Source organism: Sus scrofa, chromosome 7 (genome assembly GCF_054392235.1).
Source record: "Sus scrofa isolate SSC_HxYL_T2T_F1_AM1 chromosome 7, Sscrofa_HxYL_maternal_Yorkshire_Landrace_v2.0, whole genome shotgun sequence".
Classification (NCBI taxonomy): Eukaryota; Metazoa; Chordata; class Mammalia; order Artiodactyla; family Suidae; genus Sus; species Sus scrofa.
In genome coordinates, this window is record NC_139389.1 from 58688303 (window position 1) to 58703549 (window position 15247).

The 15247-nt window shown below is 51.3% G+C and overlaps 1 protein-coding gene across 2 annotated transcripts; it reads right to left on the bottom strand.

Moving 5' to 3' along the window:
- Positions 1 to 2859: 2859 nt before the first annotated feature.
- STARD5 (StAR related lipid transfer domain containing 5) lies at positions 2860 to 14454 on the bottom strand. 2 transcript variants are annotated; one of them, XR_014810380.1, is made up of 7 exons: positions 14286 to 14454; positions 13546 to 13595; positions 13058 to 13190; positions 11023 to 11122; positions 9627 to 9744; positions 8546 to 8639; positions 2860 to 3483 (listed from the first exon to the last, which is right to left on the bottom strand). XR_014810380.1 is itself a non-coding variant. In XM_003128449.5 (6 exons), exons 1-6 carry the CDS (start codon positions 14382 to 14384, stop codon positions 3336 to 3338), a joined length of 642 nt encoding a protein of 213 aa, XP_003128497.1. In that variant the 5' UTR covers positions 14385 to 14454; the 3' UTR covers positions 2860 to 3335. The 2 variants fall into 2 exon arrangements, 1 of the variants encoding a protein (XP_003128497.1); XM_003128449.5 differs by lacking the exon at positions 11023 to 11122.
- Between the last annotated feature and the right edge of the window lie 793 nt (positions 14455 to 15247).

Consider the following 15247-nt stretch of genomic DNA (forward strand, 5'->3'; position numbering starts at 1 on the left):
CCTAAGAATCCACTTCCTGGCCATGAATTCTTAAAAAACTCACCTGGGGAGTTCCCGTCGTGGCGCAGTGGTTAACGAATCCGACTAGGAACCATGAGGTTGCGGGTTCGGTCCCTGCCCTTGCTCAGTGGGTTAACGATCCGGCGTTGCCGTGAGCTGTGGTGTAGGTTGCAGACGCGGCTCGGATCCCGCATTGCTGTGGCTCTGGCGTAGGCTGGTGGCTACAGCTCCAATTCAACCCCTAGCCTGGGAACCTCCATATGCCGCGGGAGCAGCCCAAGAAATAGCAACAACAACAACAACAAAAGACAAAAAAAAATAAAAAAAATAAAAAAATAAAATAAAAAACTCACCTGGGATCCTAATCTTGATGCCACCCCCTTTAGTGACCTCACCACAGGTGGCGCCAGCTCCCTGCTCTATTCTGAGAAAAAACGGGCTTAGAATCCTTGGTCCCATGTCCCATTCTGAATTTTGTCAAGCCCCAGAGTAGGCAAGAACTTTGTGATGCCATTTTGTGTCGCCTCTTTAGATTAAACAGAAATGCTGAAGATGAACATGGTCTGATAATGAGGGTGTGACCCAGTTTGAGACCCACCCCACAGGACCTTATGGTGTGCCCGGCTGGGGCTGGGCACCCAAGCCATGTGATTCAGAGAGCACATCCCTGTCCCCACAGCCTTGCGTGTCTGCACAGTGAGGTTTCCTCTAGTTGGTCTATTGTTTTGAGTCCTATCAAGCAGTCAGGTGATGAATGTGGTCCAGGCTGGGGAAGGAGAAAGCGGCTTTTCCATCGGGACTGGGAGGTGGTGATGTGCATGAACACAATGCTGGCCACGGCGCTGGGGTAGGGAGAAAGCCTCCTTGGGTGCTCAGATAAATCACGTGAGTGCCTGGGGCAAGGCTGTTTGTGGACCAGAGTACTGCCAGGGTGCGCCCCAGGCACCCCCAGGACCTCTTTATGCTTCTGAAGACCCCCTTCTCCCCCAGCTCAAATCAAACCACTAAGGATGCACCACTGAGGAGGACTTCAAATCAACAGTCAGCAAGAAGGTCCTAAAACGACAGTGTGTGACGCTGCTGCCACCTTCTTCAGAGCTGGCAACAGGCGGAGAAAATGATGCCTCTGCAAACTATGTTACCAGTCACCCCAACACTGCAAACATCCCAGCCAAGAAGCCCGGGTCCACTTTTAACTCTCCACTGGAAAGAATCCACCTGAGCCTCTCCCAGGCACCCTTTTTCTTGGCTTTGTATAGCATCTCACTGATTCACACATCAGCTCCTTTGCACGGACTCTTAAGAAGCTGGCTACCATAGGACTGGTATTCATATCCCCGCATTTCCTTTATCCAGAAGCCAGGGCACAGGAATGTTAAGTGACTTTCCAGGAACCTCATTTCTAAGTGGCAGGGATTGGACCAGATGCATGTTTTCCGACTCCTGGTCCAGTGCTCAAACCTGTTAAACCTGCTGCGAGCAGATGGGTGTAGAAGCAGTGCATCTTTTTTTTTTTTTTTTTTTTTTTTTGCTTTTTGGGGCCACAGCCTCAGCATACGGAGGTTCCCAGGCCAGGGGTCGAATCGGAGCTGTAACTGCCAGCCTACACTGCAGCCAAAGCAACACGGGATCCAAGCTGCATCTGCAGCCTACACCACAGCTCACGGCAACAATGGATCCTTAACCCACTGAGTGAGGCCGGGGATTGAATCTGCCACCTCGTGGTTCCTAGTTGGATTCGTTTCTGCTGCACCACAGAGGAAACTCTGAACATTGAGTTCTTAGGAAGCTGCCTTTCCGCCTGGCCAGACAGGGCAGCACAGGCAGCTCCATCTTGGTAAGACCATCACCTCCCTGGGTTTCCGGGGATGGTGTGCTCAGAATTGGCTGGGTTTGGGAGATCAACTCATGAAGTTGATAGAAAACAATGCCTGGCACAAAATAGGGCCTCGTTAAGTACTTACCGAATGAATGAATGAAATCTAAGTAAATTGGAGTCCCGTGAAGATTTCTTGGCGAGAAGAGAGAGTTGGCCGGATGACGTTCATGGCATGACTGCAGGATCTGCAGCTGCATTAGACCCTGGCAAGAAGGCTTTCTTACCCTTGGATCCTGAGCTTTTCTGTTTTAGGGTTTGCTCAGACTTTAGCACATTCTGGAGACAGGCAGCCCGGGACACAAAGTGGGGAAGCTAGTGATGATGCCACAAGGGGAATGTTTTGCATCTGGAGGATTGAAGGCTGAGGGCTCTGGAAATTTCCCGCACACAGGTGCTAGTAACCAGAGAAACTGCAACTCGGGGCACTCTGCTCAGACATACGAGGGACCTTGCCCACCAGCAAGGTGGTGGGACCGCAGAGGAGGCTTGTGAGGGAATGTTGGAAAATCCCACACAGGATTGCATGGCCCCAACTGGACAGGGGGAGAGGGAGTCGTGTGGCTACGGAAGTTGTTCCAGGCAGCTTCTGATGATGTACCAGGCTAGGCAGAGCCCATTCAGGCTTGTGCGATCTTGCAGAGCAGAATCCAGAGGTGGGTTCCAGCCAGGCCTGCTGGGGATTGGGGGCCCGCTCTTCTCTCCTTTCTGCTGGCAGCAGTGTGGCCTGACCAGACCCTGGAGGCCAGAGGACCCTGGTCTATCTCCTATAATAAAGGACAAGAGCAGGCAAATGCCCAAGGGACAGAGGCCTCTCCTCAGGGCTCCATGTGCAGGCTCGCTCAGCTCAGAATCAACTCCTGGAGTGCTGCCTGGGGCAAACTCAAACCACTTGAGTTTTGGGGGCACAAACCTTAACTCATGTTGGGGAAAAAGAGAGAAAAGTGACCTGAATCAAAGGGACAACCAAGGAGTACTGGAAGTGCTTTTCGCAAATGCTTCTCTCATATTTTAAACATCACTTTCCAAGTGGACACATTTATAAGGGGGAAAATCTGGCACAGTGCCATCAGGAGTGAGCGCCCGGGGATCTGTGGCACAGACAAGAGCGCTCTCGGTCTGGATGGTGATTCTTTTCCACAAACAGGGAAACGTGGTCTGAGAGAGACCGGCACAGAGAGGCCCAAGTGCCCAGCTGAGTCCCTGTCCAGAAGCCAGCATCCTGGTCCACCCTGTGGGGGAGGAGTGTGTGGCTAACAGGGGGCGTGGCCAGCAAGGAGTGACTCCTCCCCCACCAATCCCGCCCCCCCCAAGTGGAAGGAGGAGCCAAGGGGCCGGGCTGCCCCTGGCTGATGTCCCTGGAGATGAACTGTCCACCGGCCTGGTTCCCTGGAGGCGTCCCGACAACTTCAGGTCCGCCTGAGTCACAGGAGTTCTTGGCCGGCCAACCAGCCAGCTGTCAGCCATAGAATTTCTTCACTGCTTTCTGCAGGTTGGCGTAAAACCCGGCCATGCTGCGGGGGAAGAAGGAGTCCACCACGCCCTGTGGGAGGTAACCGCTGAGGTCGGTCTGGAAGAATGTGACCAGGCTGGTCTTGCCGGGCTCCCTGCAGAAAACAAGGGCAGGGCTGTTAAGCATCCCTGACATGAGAAGTGGGCTGAGCATCAGGGCAGGTGGGGAGTGGTCCCCCTGGGAAATGGCCCAGACACAGGGATTTGCCTGGGCACACTGCCCAGGGGTCCCCTGAGGACCTGCTTCTTTTCAGGATAGAAGTGTGTTCTCCCGTGGATGCTTCGGTGGCCCTGCCAGGCTATTCGGTGAGAAGCTCCCACTTCCAGCCCAGGAAGGTCATCTAGTCCCTGCGTGTGATTCCTTTAGCAAAGGCTTCTGGGGAACTCTGTGTTGGGTCCTGGGAGGAGCAGACGTGACACTGCCCTCCATCCATGTAGGGGAACCGTTGTCCAAGGGGTCAGGGAGCTCCTGAGCATTCCTGACACCCTTTCCAGGGAGCAGCAAGGTCAATGCTGTTTCCTCACAGCACTAGGATGTGACCTGCCTCTCACTCCCATTCTCTCAGTGCCTAGTTCACTGTCACAAACATCCCAATGGCCAGGATAACAAAGGCACAGTCTTGTGGAGACCACTGAGCATCTTATTTGAATGGGGCTGTCCACAGCTCCAGGGGGGTTTCTAGAGGCCACATGATGTATGATATCACAAAAGATTGAATGCAAGAGTCCCTGTTGTGGCTCAGCGGTAACAAATCCGACTAGTATCCGTGAGGATGTGGGTTCAATCTCTGGCCTTGCTCAGTTGGTTAAGGATCCAGCATTGCTGGGAGTTGTGGTGTAGGCCACCAGCTATAGCTCTGATTCGTCCCCTAGCCTGGGAGCTTCCATATGCTGCAGGTGTATCCCTAAAAAGCCAAACGAACACACAAGCAAAGCCAAGAGAGTGAATGCAGGAGCAGATATGAGCTTCTAGTAAACCTAACATTAAAGAGATTTCGAAACATGTAAAACAAGGTCACTCTTCACGACTTTTCTCTTGAAAAAATAGGGTTATTTTTCATCATAATATTTATGTTGACAAATAATAAATGTATTATTTTTAAATGAATATTTTTATGTCCCAGTTTTAATTTCAAATATGGTAAATGTAGATGGATATAATCTCCATGAACAAAAACCCTTTGATGCTCTGAATAATATTTAAGGTGTATGGAGACTTAACCAAAAATGTGACAATGGCTAACCTAGAGACCTGACAGATACCTTGGGCACAGGTGAAGGGACTTTGGCTAGAGGTGGCAGAAGCCCAGGGGGAGGCAAGCACATGGAAGATGGCACAGACCCCTGGAAGGTGAGGGGCAGGGTCCTGTCACCAACTAGCAACTCATTTGACCTCACCGAGCTACAGATATAATGACCTCACCGAGCTGCAGATATAATGACCTCACCGAGCTGCAGATATAATGACCTCAGTGATGCCCAGATTCAGATTCAGTGGGAGACATGCAGGGGAGGAGATGGGACCCAACTTGGTAGGGACAAAGGGTCTTCACTGTCACAAACTTCCCAATAGCCAGGACAACAAGGGCATAGGCTTGGAGACCATCTGGCCTTTCATTTGGATGAAGCTGTCAACAGTATTACTGACGCATCAGAAACCCATGGCGCATCGCACCTGCCCATCAAATGTTTCCTGACATTGTGAAGGTCAGAGTCTGAGAAAAGGAGACTCTTCAGAACCCAGCCTTCTCTCCTAGATGCACAGCCAGGGACCAGGCCAGCAGATGACACGTGCTGCCTGGGGTGGGAGCTTTTCTCCTCTGCTTGAGCCATCTCTGCACAGAGCTTCACCCCTGCAGGGCAGAGACCTTCTTACATTTCCAATCCTCAGCATCTTCAGACTGTTTCTTGCTCACGGACCCCCCCCAGGCCCTCCACCTTTGCTGGGACCCTCTCTCCTCCTTCTGCTCCTCCTCCTCTCAAGCCCTCATACCCCTCAGCAGTGTCCTCTTTGGTCTGGAAATGGGAATAGGTAAGGGAGAAATTCTGCTCAGTGACCATGGTTCCTCTGTGTGAGGAATGGGCTCGGTAGGAGGTGAACAGGCAACAGGCTGGGTGGAAGAGGCAAATTTGGTACCTCCCGGAGCAGCCCCAGTGAAGCATGGTCCCTGCTCAGACATCACTGACTGAGCGGGCAACAGGGGCTCAGGGACGGGTTGGAGGCGCCCGGTCTCCTCACAGAGAAGGCTGGCTAGACGTGGCGTCCACCACCACTGCGTTTCAAGGACCAAGATAACACGTGGACTTGCTGGGCACAGAGCAGGGCTCCACTGATGGCATGATCATGCTGCTGCTGTGTCAAAGACACTACCCCCACCTCCGCTGCCCCACCTGGAGAACAACCAGAACCCAACACTCTCCCCTCCCTACTGCAGCCACTCCACTCAGCCACCACCATTTCTCTCCCTTAAATGGTCCCCTTGCTCTCACTTGAGACCTCGTCCACTCTAGAGGCATCATAGCACTGGAAACCCGACTCAGAACACGTCCAGCTCAAGACTCTCCATGGGCTTCCTGCTTCATTCAGAGGAAAGCGCCCACTTCCACAGAACCCTGACACCTCAGCGACCCTCGCCTGTGCCCCTGTTCACTGCGATCTGGCACGATGGCCTTGGTGTCCTTCCCTAGACACTCCCCACCTGCCTGCACCTCAGGGACACTGCACCTGTTCATCTTTCTGCCAGGAACACCTCCACCCCACCCACTCCCAGGCTATCCCCAAGGCTCCCTGCAGTGTGCTCTCTCAAATGCCATGTTAGGGAAGCGAGACCTCTGATGACCACCAGGTGCCTCCTCCCACCACTCATCCAGCCACCTTCATCTGGTTTTAGTTGTCTCCAAAACACTTAACATCCAATAATGACGTCTGATACAATTGCTGTGATTCAGCTTTATCTGTCTACCTTGTTCCCATGCGACTCAAAGCTCCAAGAGGGCTTATCTGTTTAGAGATCAATATCGAGATAAGAGCAGAGATTTTGGAGTCAGATGCCTGGATTTTTTGTTTGTGTTTTGCTTTTCAGGGCCTCACCTGCGGCATATGGAGGCTCCCAGGCTGGGAGTCTAATCAGAGCTATAGCTGCCGGCCTACAACACAGCCACAGCAATGCCAGATCCGAGCTGCGTCTGCGACCTACACCACAGCTCACAGCAACCCCAGATCCTTAACCTAATGAGTGAGTCCAGGGATTGAACCTGTGTCCTCATGGATGCTAGTCAGATTCGTTTCCGCTGAGCCACGATGGGAGCTCCTGGATTTTTTTTTTTTTTAATGCCGCACCTTTGGCATATGTTAGCTCCCCCTGAGGCCTATGCTCTAGCCACGGTAACACCAGATCTGAGCAAGCCGCTTGTGGCCATGCCAAATCCTTAACCCGCTGCACAAGGCCAGGGTATCTGAATGCACATCTTCGTGGACACTATGGTGGGTTCTTAACCCCCTGAGCCACATCCGGAACTCCAGGTGCCTGAATTTAAACTGTAGCTCTCTCACATCCTGGCTGTGTGATCTCGAGTAAGTTACACAACCTCTCTGTGCCCGAGTCCTTATATTAAAAAATGAGGGTAATAATAGTACCTTAGAGTTGTTATAAGAGTAAAAACTCAAGCGCCTGAATAGAGTAGTGCCTCACACACTGTCGTGATGTATAAGCATCTGCTGTTGTTCCCGCTGCTCCTAGTATCATCTCTTGAGTCCACAGAGCCTAGAACAGGCCTGTACTCATAAAGTAATGAAATTCATCATTGTCACAGGTTTCAGACCTACCTAAAATGCCTTTGATCAAGCTAAGTCAAAACCTCCGCACTAGCTGGGTTCCGTGACACCTTTCTGCCTCTAACTGTCCCAGCTACAAAGCCTCTGAGTCACCCCAGCTCTCTGGCATATGAGGCATGATGATACTCACATTGTGTGTTCTCCCCAAAGAAGACAGCTATGGAATTTAGCCCCTAAGGAGAAAGGGCTCTGCCTCTTCCTCTGAAAATTCCTGTGTGTGGAGGGATCAAAATGAGTACAGGGTGTGTGTGTGTTTGTGTGCACGTGTAAGGGGAGTGTGTAGGACTGCACAACGCTACTTTCAAACTTATAAAGTTTTGCTATGTTTAACATAAGTCTTCCATGTGATGTTTGAAAAGCCAGCTTTGTATAAAGTGTTACACGGATGTGGGTTTTCAGTAAAACACTAAGGCCACCAAACCCTTCTCCCAGGATTGTGTGGTGACAGCACAGACACTTCTCCTGGTGCGTATGCTCAAGGACTTCAGCATGACACAGGGACATGCCCTTGGGTACGATTTCTTTCCTTGTCAGCTTGGGTAGTTCCCAGGATCAACTAGTGACCTTAGGGTTATTATACCCAAAAGTTCCTGGTAAAAAACCTGGCCATGATCTGTGAGAAAATGGGAAGAGAATCATTCCTGAGTTCAGTTCTACAGCGACTCACGACGTGCTCTCAGAATCACCTGGCTGGAGCATCTCCATCCCCTTCCTCCTTGAGGGAACACGAGCACCGTGTAGGATGTGGGGTGACAGACACAGCGAAGCTCCAGGATGCTCAGAGCCCCCGCTCGGAGCCGGGATAAGCCTGGGCGCCCAGCCCCTGGAAGACCAGCCTGTGAGCCTGCACAGACCACCTAACCTCCCCAAGCCTCCGTTTTCTCATCTGTCAAGTGGGACCATGACATCTGCTCAGCTTGCCTGAAGCTGGAGGGAGGAGTCCCCACATCACAACCAAGGCACCTCATCTACCCTCCCCCATTCTTTCTCATGCACCTAGAACTTTAGAGCATTGGGTCACTGGCATGCATGTGTATGCTATGACATTAAGATCTACAGAGCTGGAAGGATTTTTTTTTTTTTTTGGCCACACCCATGGCATGTGGAAGTTCCCAGGCCAGGGATAAAAACCCTGTCACAGCAGCAACGCAAGTCACTGCAGCAACAATACCAGCTCCTTAGTCCACTGTGCCACCAGGGAATTCCTGGAAGGTGTTCTTAATTATTGCAAATCATTATTAATGTGCCCTTTGAACAGAACATCCAGTTAAACCAGTAAGGTAGGTCGGGGCACATAACTCGCTCCAGGAGACAATCCTTACCCGGGCAAAGGTGCACAGAAGCAGCCACAAGGATGGTTAAATCCCCTCACATAACCTGGCTTCGGGGGACATAACGGATGCTCCACATTGGTAGCTGGAAGACAGAACAACAGGGTCACTGAACTACAACTTGGACAGTCGGGCCACTGCCGCTGAAGGGCCTTACCCAGCACCCACGGTGTTTGCAGACCAGTTACCTGGGGTCCAACGAGTTAGCCTTTCCTAGTGCCACCGCAATGTCCCTTATACTCACACACACACTCACCTTCCCAGCTCCCCCAAATGCCAGAATACACAGAAAAGAACATTTCAGACTATAAGGCTTGGGTGGACGAAGGTACCCCTCTCAAATCGCAGCCAACAGAGGCACGAATGTGCCCTGCACCCACCCCCACGTGGAAGATTCAGAGGAGCGGCAGGGGCTAGAGCTTTCAGAAGGAGGCACCATAAAAAGTGCAGAGGCAGGAACTTCGCTTGGAAGGAAGGGAGGGCACAGCCCCGCAGCCCTCTGGGGAAGATGCTCCATGGATTCGGGGAATCACTGCTCCCTGGGGTTCTGTGACACCAAACCGTCTGCCTCAGGCCTAGGGCACAAACTGTGCGCCTTAGCAGGGATAAAAACGGGGTGCTGACCAAATCTGGGATTTAAACCTAAGATTATGCAGTTCCCGCTGAGGCGCAACAGGATTGGTGGCATCTCTGCAGTGATGGGATGGAGGTTCGAACCCCTGGCCCAGCACAGTGGGTTTAAGGATCCAGGGCTGTCATGGCTATGGCACAGCTGGCAATTGCAGCTCGGATCTGACCCCTGGCCCGGGAACTCCATATACTGCAGGGCAGCCAAAAAAGAAAAAAAGAAGAAAACTAAGATTACTAGTGTGTGAACTCTGGCACCTCAGACGCTCCTGGCTCAGAATCCCCCCAAACCTGACAAGGGGAGGCAGACACAGGAAAAGGGACCCAGGCTGAGAGTTTCCCAGTGATTTCCAGCTGCTCTGCTTTCCTCGAGCAACTGGGCAGATGTGGAGAGAAAGAGCCCAGTGTCCCACAGAGGCCTCGCAGCCGTCCCGGCGTCACTCACCATTGGAACTGATGGTCCCGTCCTCATACTTCCTGACCAGCACCAGGTCCACAAAGTCCCGGGGAGAAATGAGCTTCATGGCGGCTGACGGGGTGGTGGTTCTGCTGACACACAGTGTCTATCAGAGCAAAGGGGGATCCAGCTGCATCTGAGGCCAGGCACCTGCCCCCGCCCCACTCTGAGCTCAGGAACCTGTTCCCGTTCCCCAGGGTCTGGAAAAGGGGAACCGCATTGATCGCAAGGTGGCGCTGTGACCTGGAGGGTCTAGAGTGAGCTTCCCTGCAGGTGCCAAGGGTCAAGGGAACACACCTAGTTTGTAAAACCTAGGGCTGTGACCCGTGCTGCCCGTGGCTGATCAGGGCCACTCTGAGCTCTGTCTCCAAAGATCATGGAAGTTGACATTGACTGAGCACCTAGTAAGAGCCTGGCTGGACAAAGCTCTCAATGGGCCTTTGCGACTCTGAGAAATAGATGTCACCAGCCCAGGTCAGGAAACTGAGGCTCAGAGAGATGAAGGAATTTGTCACAAACTCATGTTGGAGATGAGACTTGAGCGGGGCCAGGACTAGGGTGAGGTAAGAGGCCGTTCCTTTCTAAGGCTGACCTTGTACTTGGCCTGACCCTGAGAGCAGTGCCTCTTTAAATGGGTGTCCTGGGCAGATTTCTGGTTAGCCCCAGCCCTAGGAGGGAGCACCCCCTTGACCTTCATCCTATCTGAGAATATCCCACCAAGTCCACTCTCCCACTTTACAAGCCAAGGAGCCTCCAAACCCGCCCCATGCTCCATCCTACTCTTCCCCTCTTCCAGAAGGATGCTTTCAAGGTCAAAAGGTATAGGTCAGGCCAGTCCTGGGGAGACCTCTGGGGGGGCAGGGGAGAAGGGCTTGGAGAAGATCTAGCCCTCTTATTAGTCTTTTGCCTTTGACTCTGGGCACCATGTGGTGCTGAGAAACCTCTGACTTCAGGGTATGTGAGGTCAGGTGGGCATATGTGATCTTGGAAACGTATGAGAACTTTCCAGTGGGTGCAACCAATTTCCAGACACCTTCCTCCTGGAATGACCTGCCTGAGAACAGGCTGCACCTTCGTGCAGGTTGCCCTTTTCCGCTCGAAGCAAGGGGCCACCACCCCACCCAACTGGACTCTTGTAATCATGCACTGTCCTGGGGGGTAAAATCCCCCAGGGGTCAAAGGAACACTTAGGGATGCTGAGTTCAATATCTAACCAAGGCAAAGCTCACTAGAGTTAGAATGTCATGTTGTCCTCTCTCTTAAAGCACATTCTTTTTAAAGGCCAATGCTTGCTGTTAAGAGCCAGCTAATTTTGCCTTTTCTGAATTCTGATATTTTGTAGTAGGAATGGCAGAAGTAAGGAGATTTTTTTTTTTTTAAATACCTATACGTTTTCACTCCTGATTACAGCTACAAAATGCTTCAATCCTGGAGAACACGATGAAGAGGACATTGATGAGAAATGCTAAAGGCAGCAGGATGTGCTATAAATGCAACAAACATATAACATGGCTTTGTGTCTCATCCATTTATCCATCTTTCCGTTCATTCTTCCATCCACCCACTATCTATCTAGCTTAGAATTTTTGAGATTTGTCAAAATCATTCTGTCATTGTTAATCCATTTCTATTAAACTTTTTGAAGGGCATTAACCCATGCTTCCTCAGCTTTAAGAATCTGTGTACAATTATTTATATACTATCTTCACGAATTTTTCCTATCTCTGGTAGCACCTATCCCGTTATTCACTAATATTTTCATCTAAATGTGCTCACTTTTTAAAACTTAAATTTACTTATTTTTAATTAATTAATTGTTTTGTGGGGATGCACCTGTGGCATATGGAAGTACCCAGGCTAGGGATAAAATCAGAGCTAAGCTGCTGGCTTACGCCACAGCCACAGCAATGTGGGATCCGAGCCACGTCTGCAACCTACACCACAGCTCATAGCAACGCCTGATCCTTAACCCACTGAGCAAGGCCAGGGATCGAATCCTCATCCTCATGGATCCTACTCAGGTTGGATAACTGCTGAGCCACAAAGGGAACGCCTAAAACTTAAATTTATTTTAAAAGAAAGCTATTTAAAGACGGAAAATGGGGCGGGGGGGGAAGACTATCATTTGACATAACTAAAAAGCAACTGCAAAATACACACACACACACACACACACACACACACACACACACACGAGACTGTAGGATCCTAATTCTAATTCAGAGCCCAAGGCCAGCCACCTGATAAAGGAGATCAGCAAGTGTTAAACAGGCATTAAAAGCACATGCGCACCTAATTGAAACTTTCCTCTTCACATATCAGAGAGACTGAAGATGTGAAATGAGAGGACCTCACTATGTGCATCTCAGTTTCAGCACTAATCGTTAAAGACCCAACATCACCTTGAGCCCTAACACTATGCGCCCCACCCTTCAGGAAACACTGACATAAATCCTTGGGATATCGAATGGAGGGAATTCTTGGTCAAGGTTAAGAACACTTGGGTCCTTCCGGGAAAGAACTATACCTTGAGGTTTCACAACACCATCTATGGAAACACCCAGGAGGCTACCATGTATACGGATGTCAAAGTCAAGGCATCATTCAAATCCAAAAGGCTGGCAATATTTCCCCAAGACAACTTCTAAATTAGTTTCGGCTGTACCTTGTTTTTTTCCTCTTAATGCAAAATGTGGTGGGTTCTTAATACAACAGAGGATCCCGGCATAGGATCATCTAGAACTTCACTGTCCCATATGGTAGCCACTAATTCCATGTGGCTATTTAAATTTACATTGAGAATCATGAAAATTAAATAAAGTCAACAATTTATTTCTTCAAACTAGGTACTTTTCAAACGCTCTGTGCCCACATGGAGCCAGTGGCTACTGTACTGAGTACAGAATATGCTACAGAATATTTCCATCCCTGCAGAAAGTTCTACTGGGCAGCACTAAACAAGTTACCACACGTTTTTACCAGTGCAGAAGCTGTCATCCAGAAATTGCCACCTGGCACAGCCCTACAGCTGGCAGAGAATCCTGCCTTTTTGGCCAGGACTCAGTTTATTATCATGGTCCATCAAGGGGCCATATTTCAAACTTGAGCCATGTGTCCAATCCAGGAACTGCTTCAGCATCCTCAGAGCTCACACAAAATTCACGTTCACTCTACACTCCTGCCTCCATCAGCAGCTGCTATATTCTCTCAGCTCTGTTCAGGGTGCCTCTCCCCTTCTCAGTCTCACTTTTTCCTACCTGTACCTGGGATGAGGCTGGGCTTGAGTGGCAAGCTTGTATTTCCTGGGTACCAGGGGGGTCACAGGATAGTCCCCTTGCCTAAAGGTTTCACTCACCCCCTCCAGAGGGACAGAGCCAGGTTACTGACTAGGAGTAACAACAGTGCTTGGAAAGACTTACATCAGTGATGCTTTCGATAATTTCAAAACCGGCCACATTCTCATCCCACTTATCTCGTAGGGTCCCAGCAAGTGGCTTTATGCAGTCCCACACCTGCTCTAGAGTCCCATTCACAATGCCTTCTCCTCGGTACCTGGAGCACAAAGAAGAATGTGTCCCCAAGGCATTAGTCAAACTTATCCTGGGATAACACAGAAAGACTAGAAGCCATCTCATCATCACTTTTTTAGACAGTCTTGCAAGAGAAGGGGCTGAGGTTTACCTGTCCTCCTCCCTCAGGCCTGCAGAAAAGGACAGACAATAAGCTTTCATAAGAAATACAGCTTGAGGAAAAGCAATTTAGTACAACATGGAAGCTTTTCTGGAAGATAACCGATAAGTTGATTCCAGGTGCTAGGGTGGACTGGGGTGTCTTGGGAAACAAACCCACAGAAACTGCAGGAAAGGGGTGGCACCTCTGACAAGCTTTGAACAAGGCATGCACTTACAGGTTCCCTGGAAACTCCACAGATGGCCTCCAGGAAACTGAAACTCCATTCTGTCAAAAGGCACAGAATCGCAGAATTTTAGAGCTAGAAGGGCTCTGGGAGATCACCTGGCCCAGTCCTGTTTCATGGAAGCAAAGTCTAGAGCCTCAGGAGATGCGAATCTCCAAGGAGACCCAAGTGATACGTGGCACCCTGGGGACCAGTCCTGGACAAAGCTGCCTCATAGGAGCACGAGATGGGTAAAGGGGGGGTCTTAAAGCTTGAAGAGCACTGGGGAGGGGGTGGTTTCAAACCACCTTAAAAGCCACCAGCATCTAGTTTCCTCGAGCAATTTAGGTCTGCTTGTTCAAAATCCTAAGTATTCGGTGAGTAGCACTATCCCCACGCCACCCTCCCGGAATCAAGAGAGGGCCGCAGGGTCTGAGGAACCGAGTAAGAGCTTGGGAGCCTGGTGCCTCGGGTTCCACTTCGAGCATTTACCAGCCAGGTGACCTTGGCCAAGTCTTTCAATGAGAGGGGCAGAAACTTACTTCCCGGCGTCATTGTGTACACAAAAGGCCCGATATATTTTTTAAGGGAACAACCGGCAGTGGAATCTCCTTCTCAATCTAGCTCCGGGGGGCGGGGGGGGGGGTTGTATGCAAAAAACTACCGGGAGAGGAGGAGACTGGGGGCTTCTGAAACCCCGGCCCCAAGGAGCAGAGGTGCCCGGAACCCTTCCTGCCCAGCTTCTCACTCACGCCTTCCCGGCAAATCTTCCAGCCTGACTTGTCTTGCCGGTACTGGAGCATCTTCTCCGCTACCGCCTCGGTTATCTGCGCGGCCAGAGCCGGGTCCATTGCGCCGAGAGCTGCGCGAGGCTGCGGAATCGCGGGTAGGGTGTGCGGGGATGGCCAAGTACCTGGCTCTGGAGCCAGGAAAACCCGGGCCCCAGGCGGAACCCAGAGCCCCGCCCCTAACCCCGCCCCCGATCTAGGATTGGTCCGGGCCGTGTGACGGTTCCTGCCCGGCTCTGGGATTGGCAGGGCCGGAGATCGCCCGGCCGGGCACCAAGAGACACACAGCTGGCGGGGTGGGTCCGAGACACGCCCCTCACCGTCCTGCCCCGTCTGCCTCCAGCCTGTCCCGCCTCAGGGAGGGACGCTGGAGAGCGGGGACTCCAGAGGGCCGGCTGCTGAGAACAAAGTGGGCGGGCCAGATCAACGAGTACGTGATAGGCTTGTTTTAGGAATTTGCCTTGAATGCGCAGAGACTTTCTGCCTGGCGGGACGGTAGGAAGATTTGCATCACAAGTATCTTTCTAGGGCGGCTGTGGAGACCGGAAGCCCAGCTAGGCAGCATCAGCCTTAAGGGGAGAGACCGTGGTGACCTGTAGGGAGTGCGTGGTGGACGCGGCGAGAAGAGGACCTCTCGTAGTGTGTTTAGGAGATAGGATATAGAGATCTCCGTGCTAGACCGTGGAGGCTACGGGAGCAGGAAAGCATCCTGACTCCCACCTCCAGGCTTGAGCCACCGGTGGTTAGTTGAGATGGGGACGAGAGACAGGATTGAGGGGAAACATGATGAATTTAGTTCTGGGGAGACTCAGTTGCAGGTGCCTGAAAGACTTGTAAGTGATGTCCAGGAGACAGTGAGATACCTTAATAACTGGGAGAGCGCTAGCGTTTAGATAAGAGGTCGCAGAGTTCTGCGCATCTGGGTG

What these genes read in the sequence shown, in the direction of transcription:
- STARD5 (XM_003128449.5), bottom strand. Translation starts at nt 14,384, where the DNA reads ATGGACCCGGCTCTGGCCGCGCAGATAACCGAGGCGGTAGCGGAGAAG. An exon ending in GTGGAGTTTCCAGGGAACCT is followed by an intron (nt 13,191 to 13,545) that starts GTAAGTGCATGC and finishes TTTGTGCTCCAG; the next exon opens with GTACCGAGGAGAAGGCATTG. An exon ending in TTATCGAAAGCATCACTGAT is followed by an intron (nt 9,745 to 13,057) that starts GTAAGTCTTTCC and finishes TTGCTCTGATAG; the next exon opens with ACACTGTGTGTCAGCAGAAC.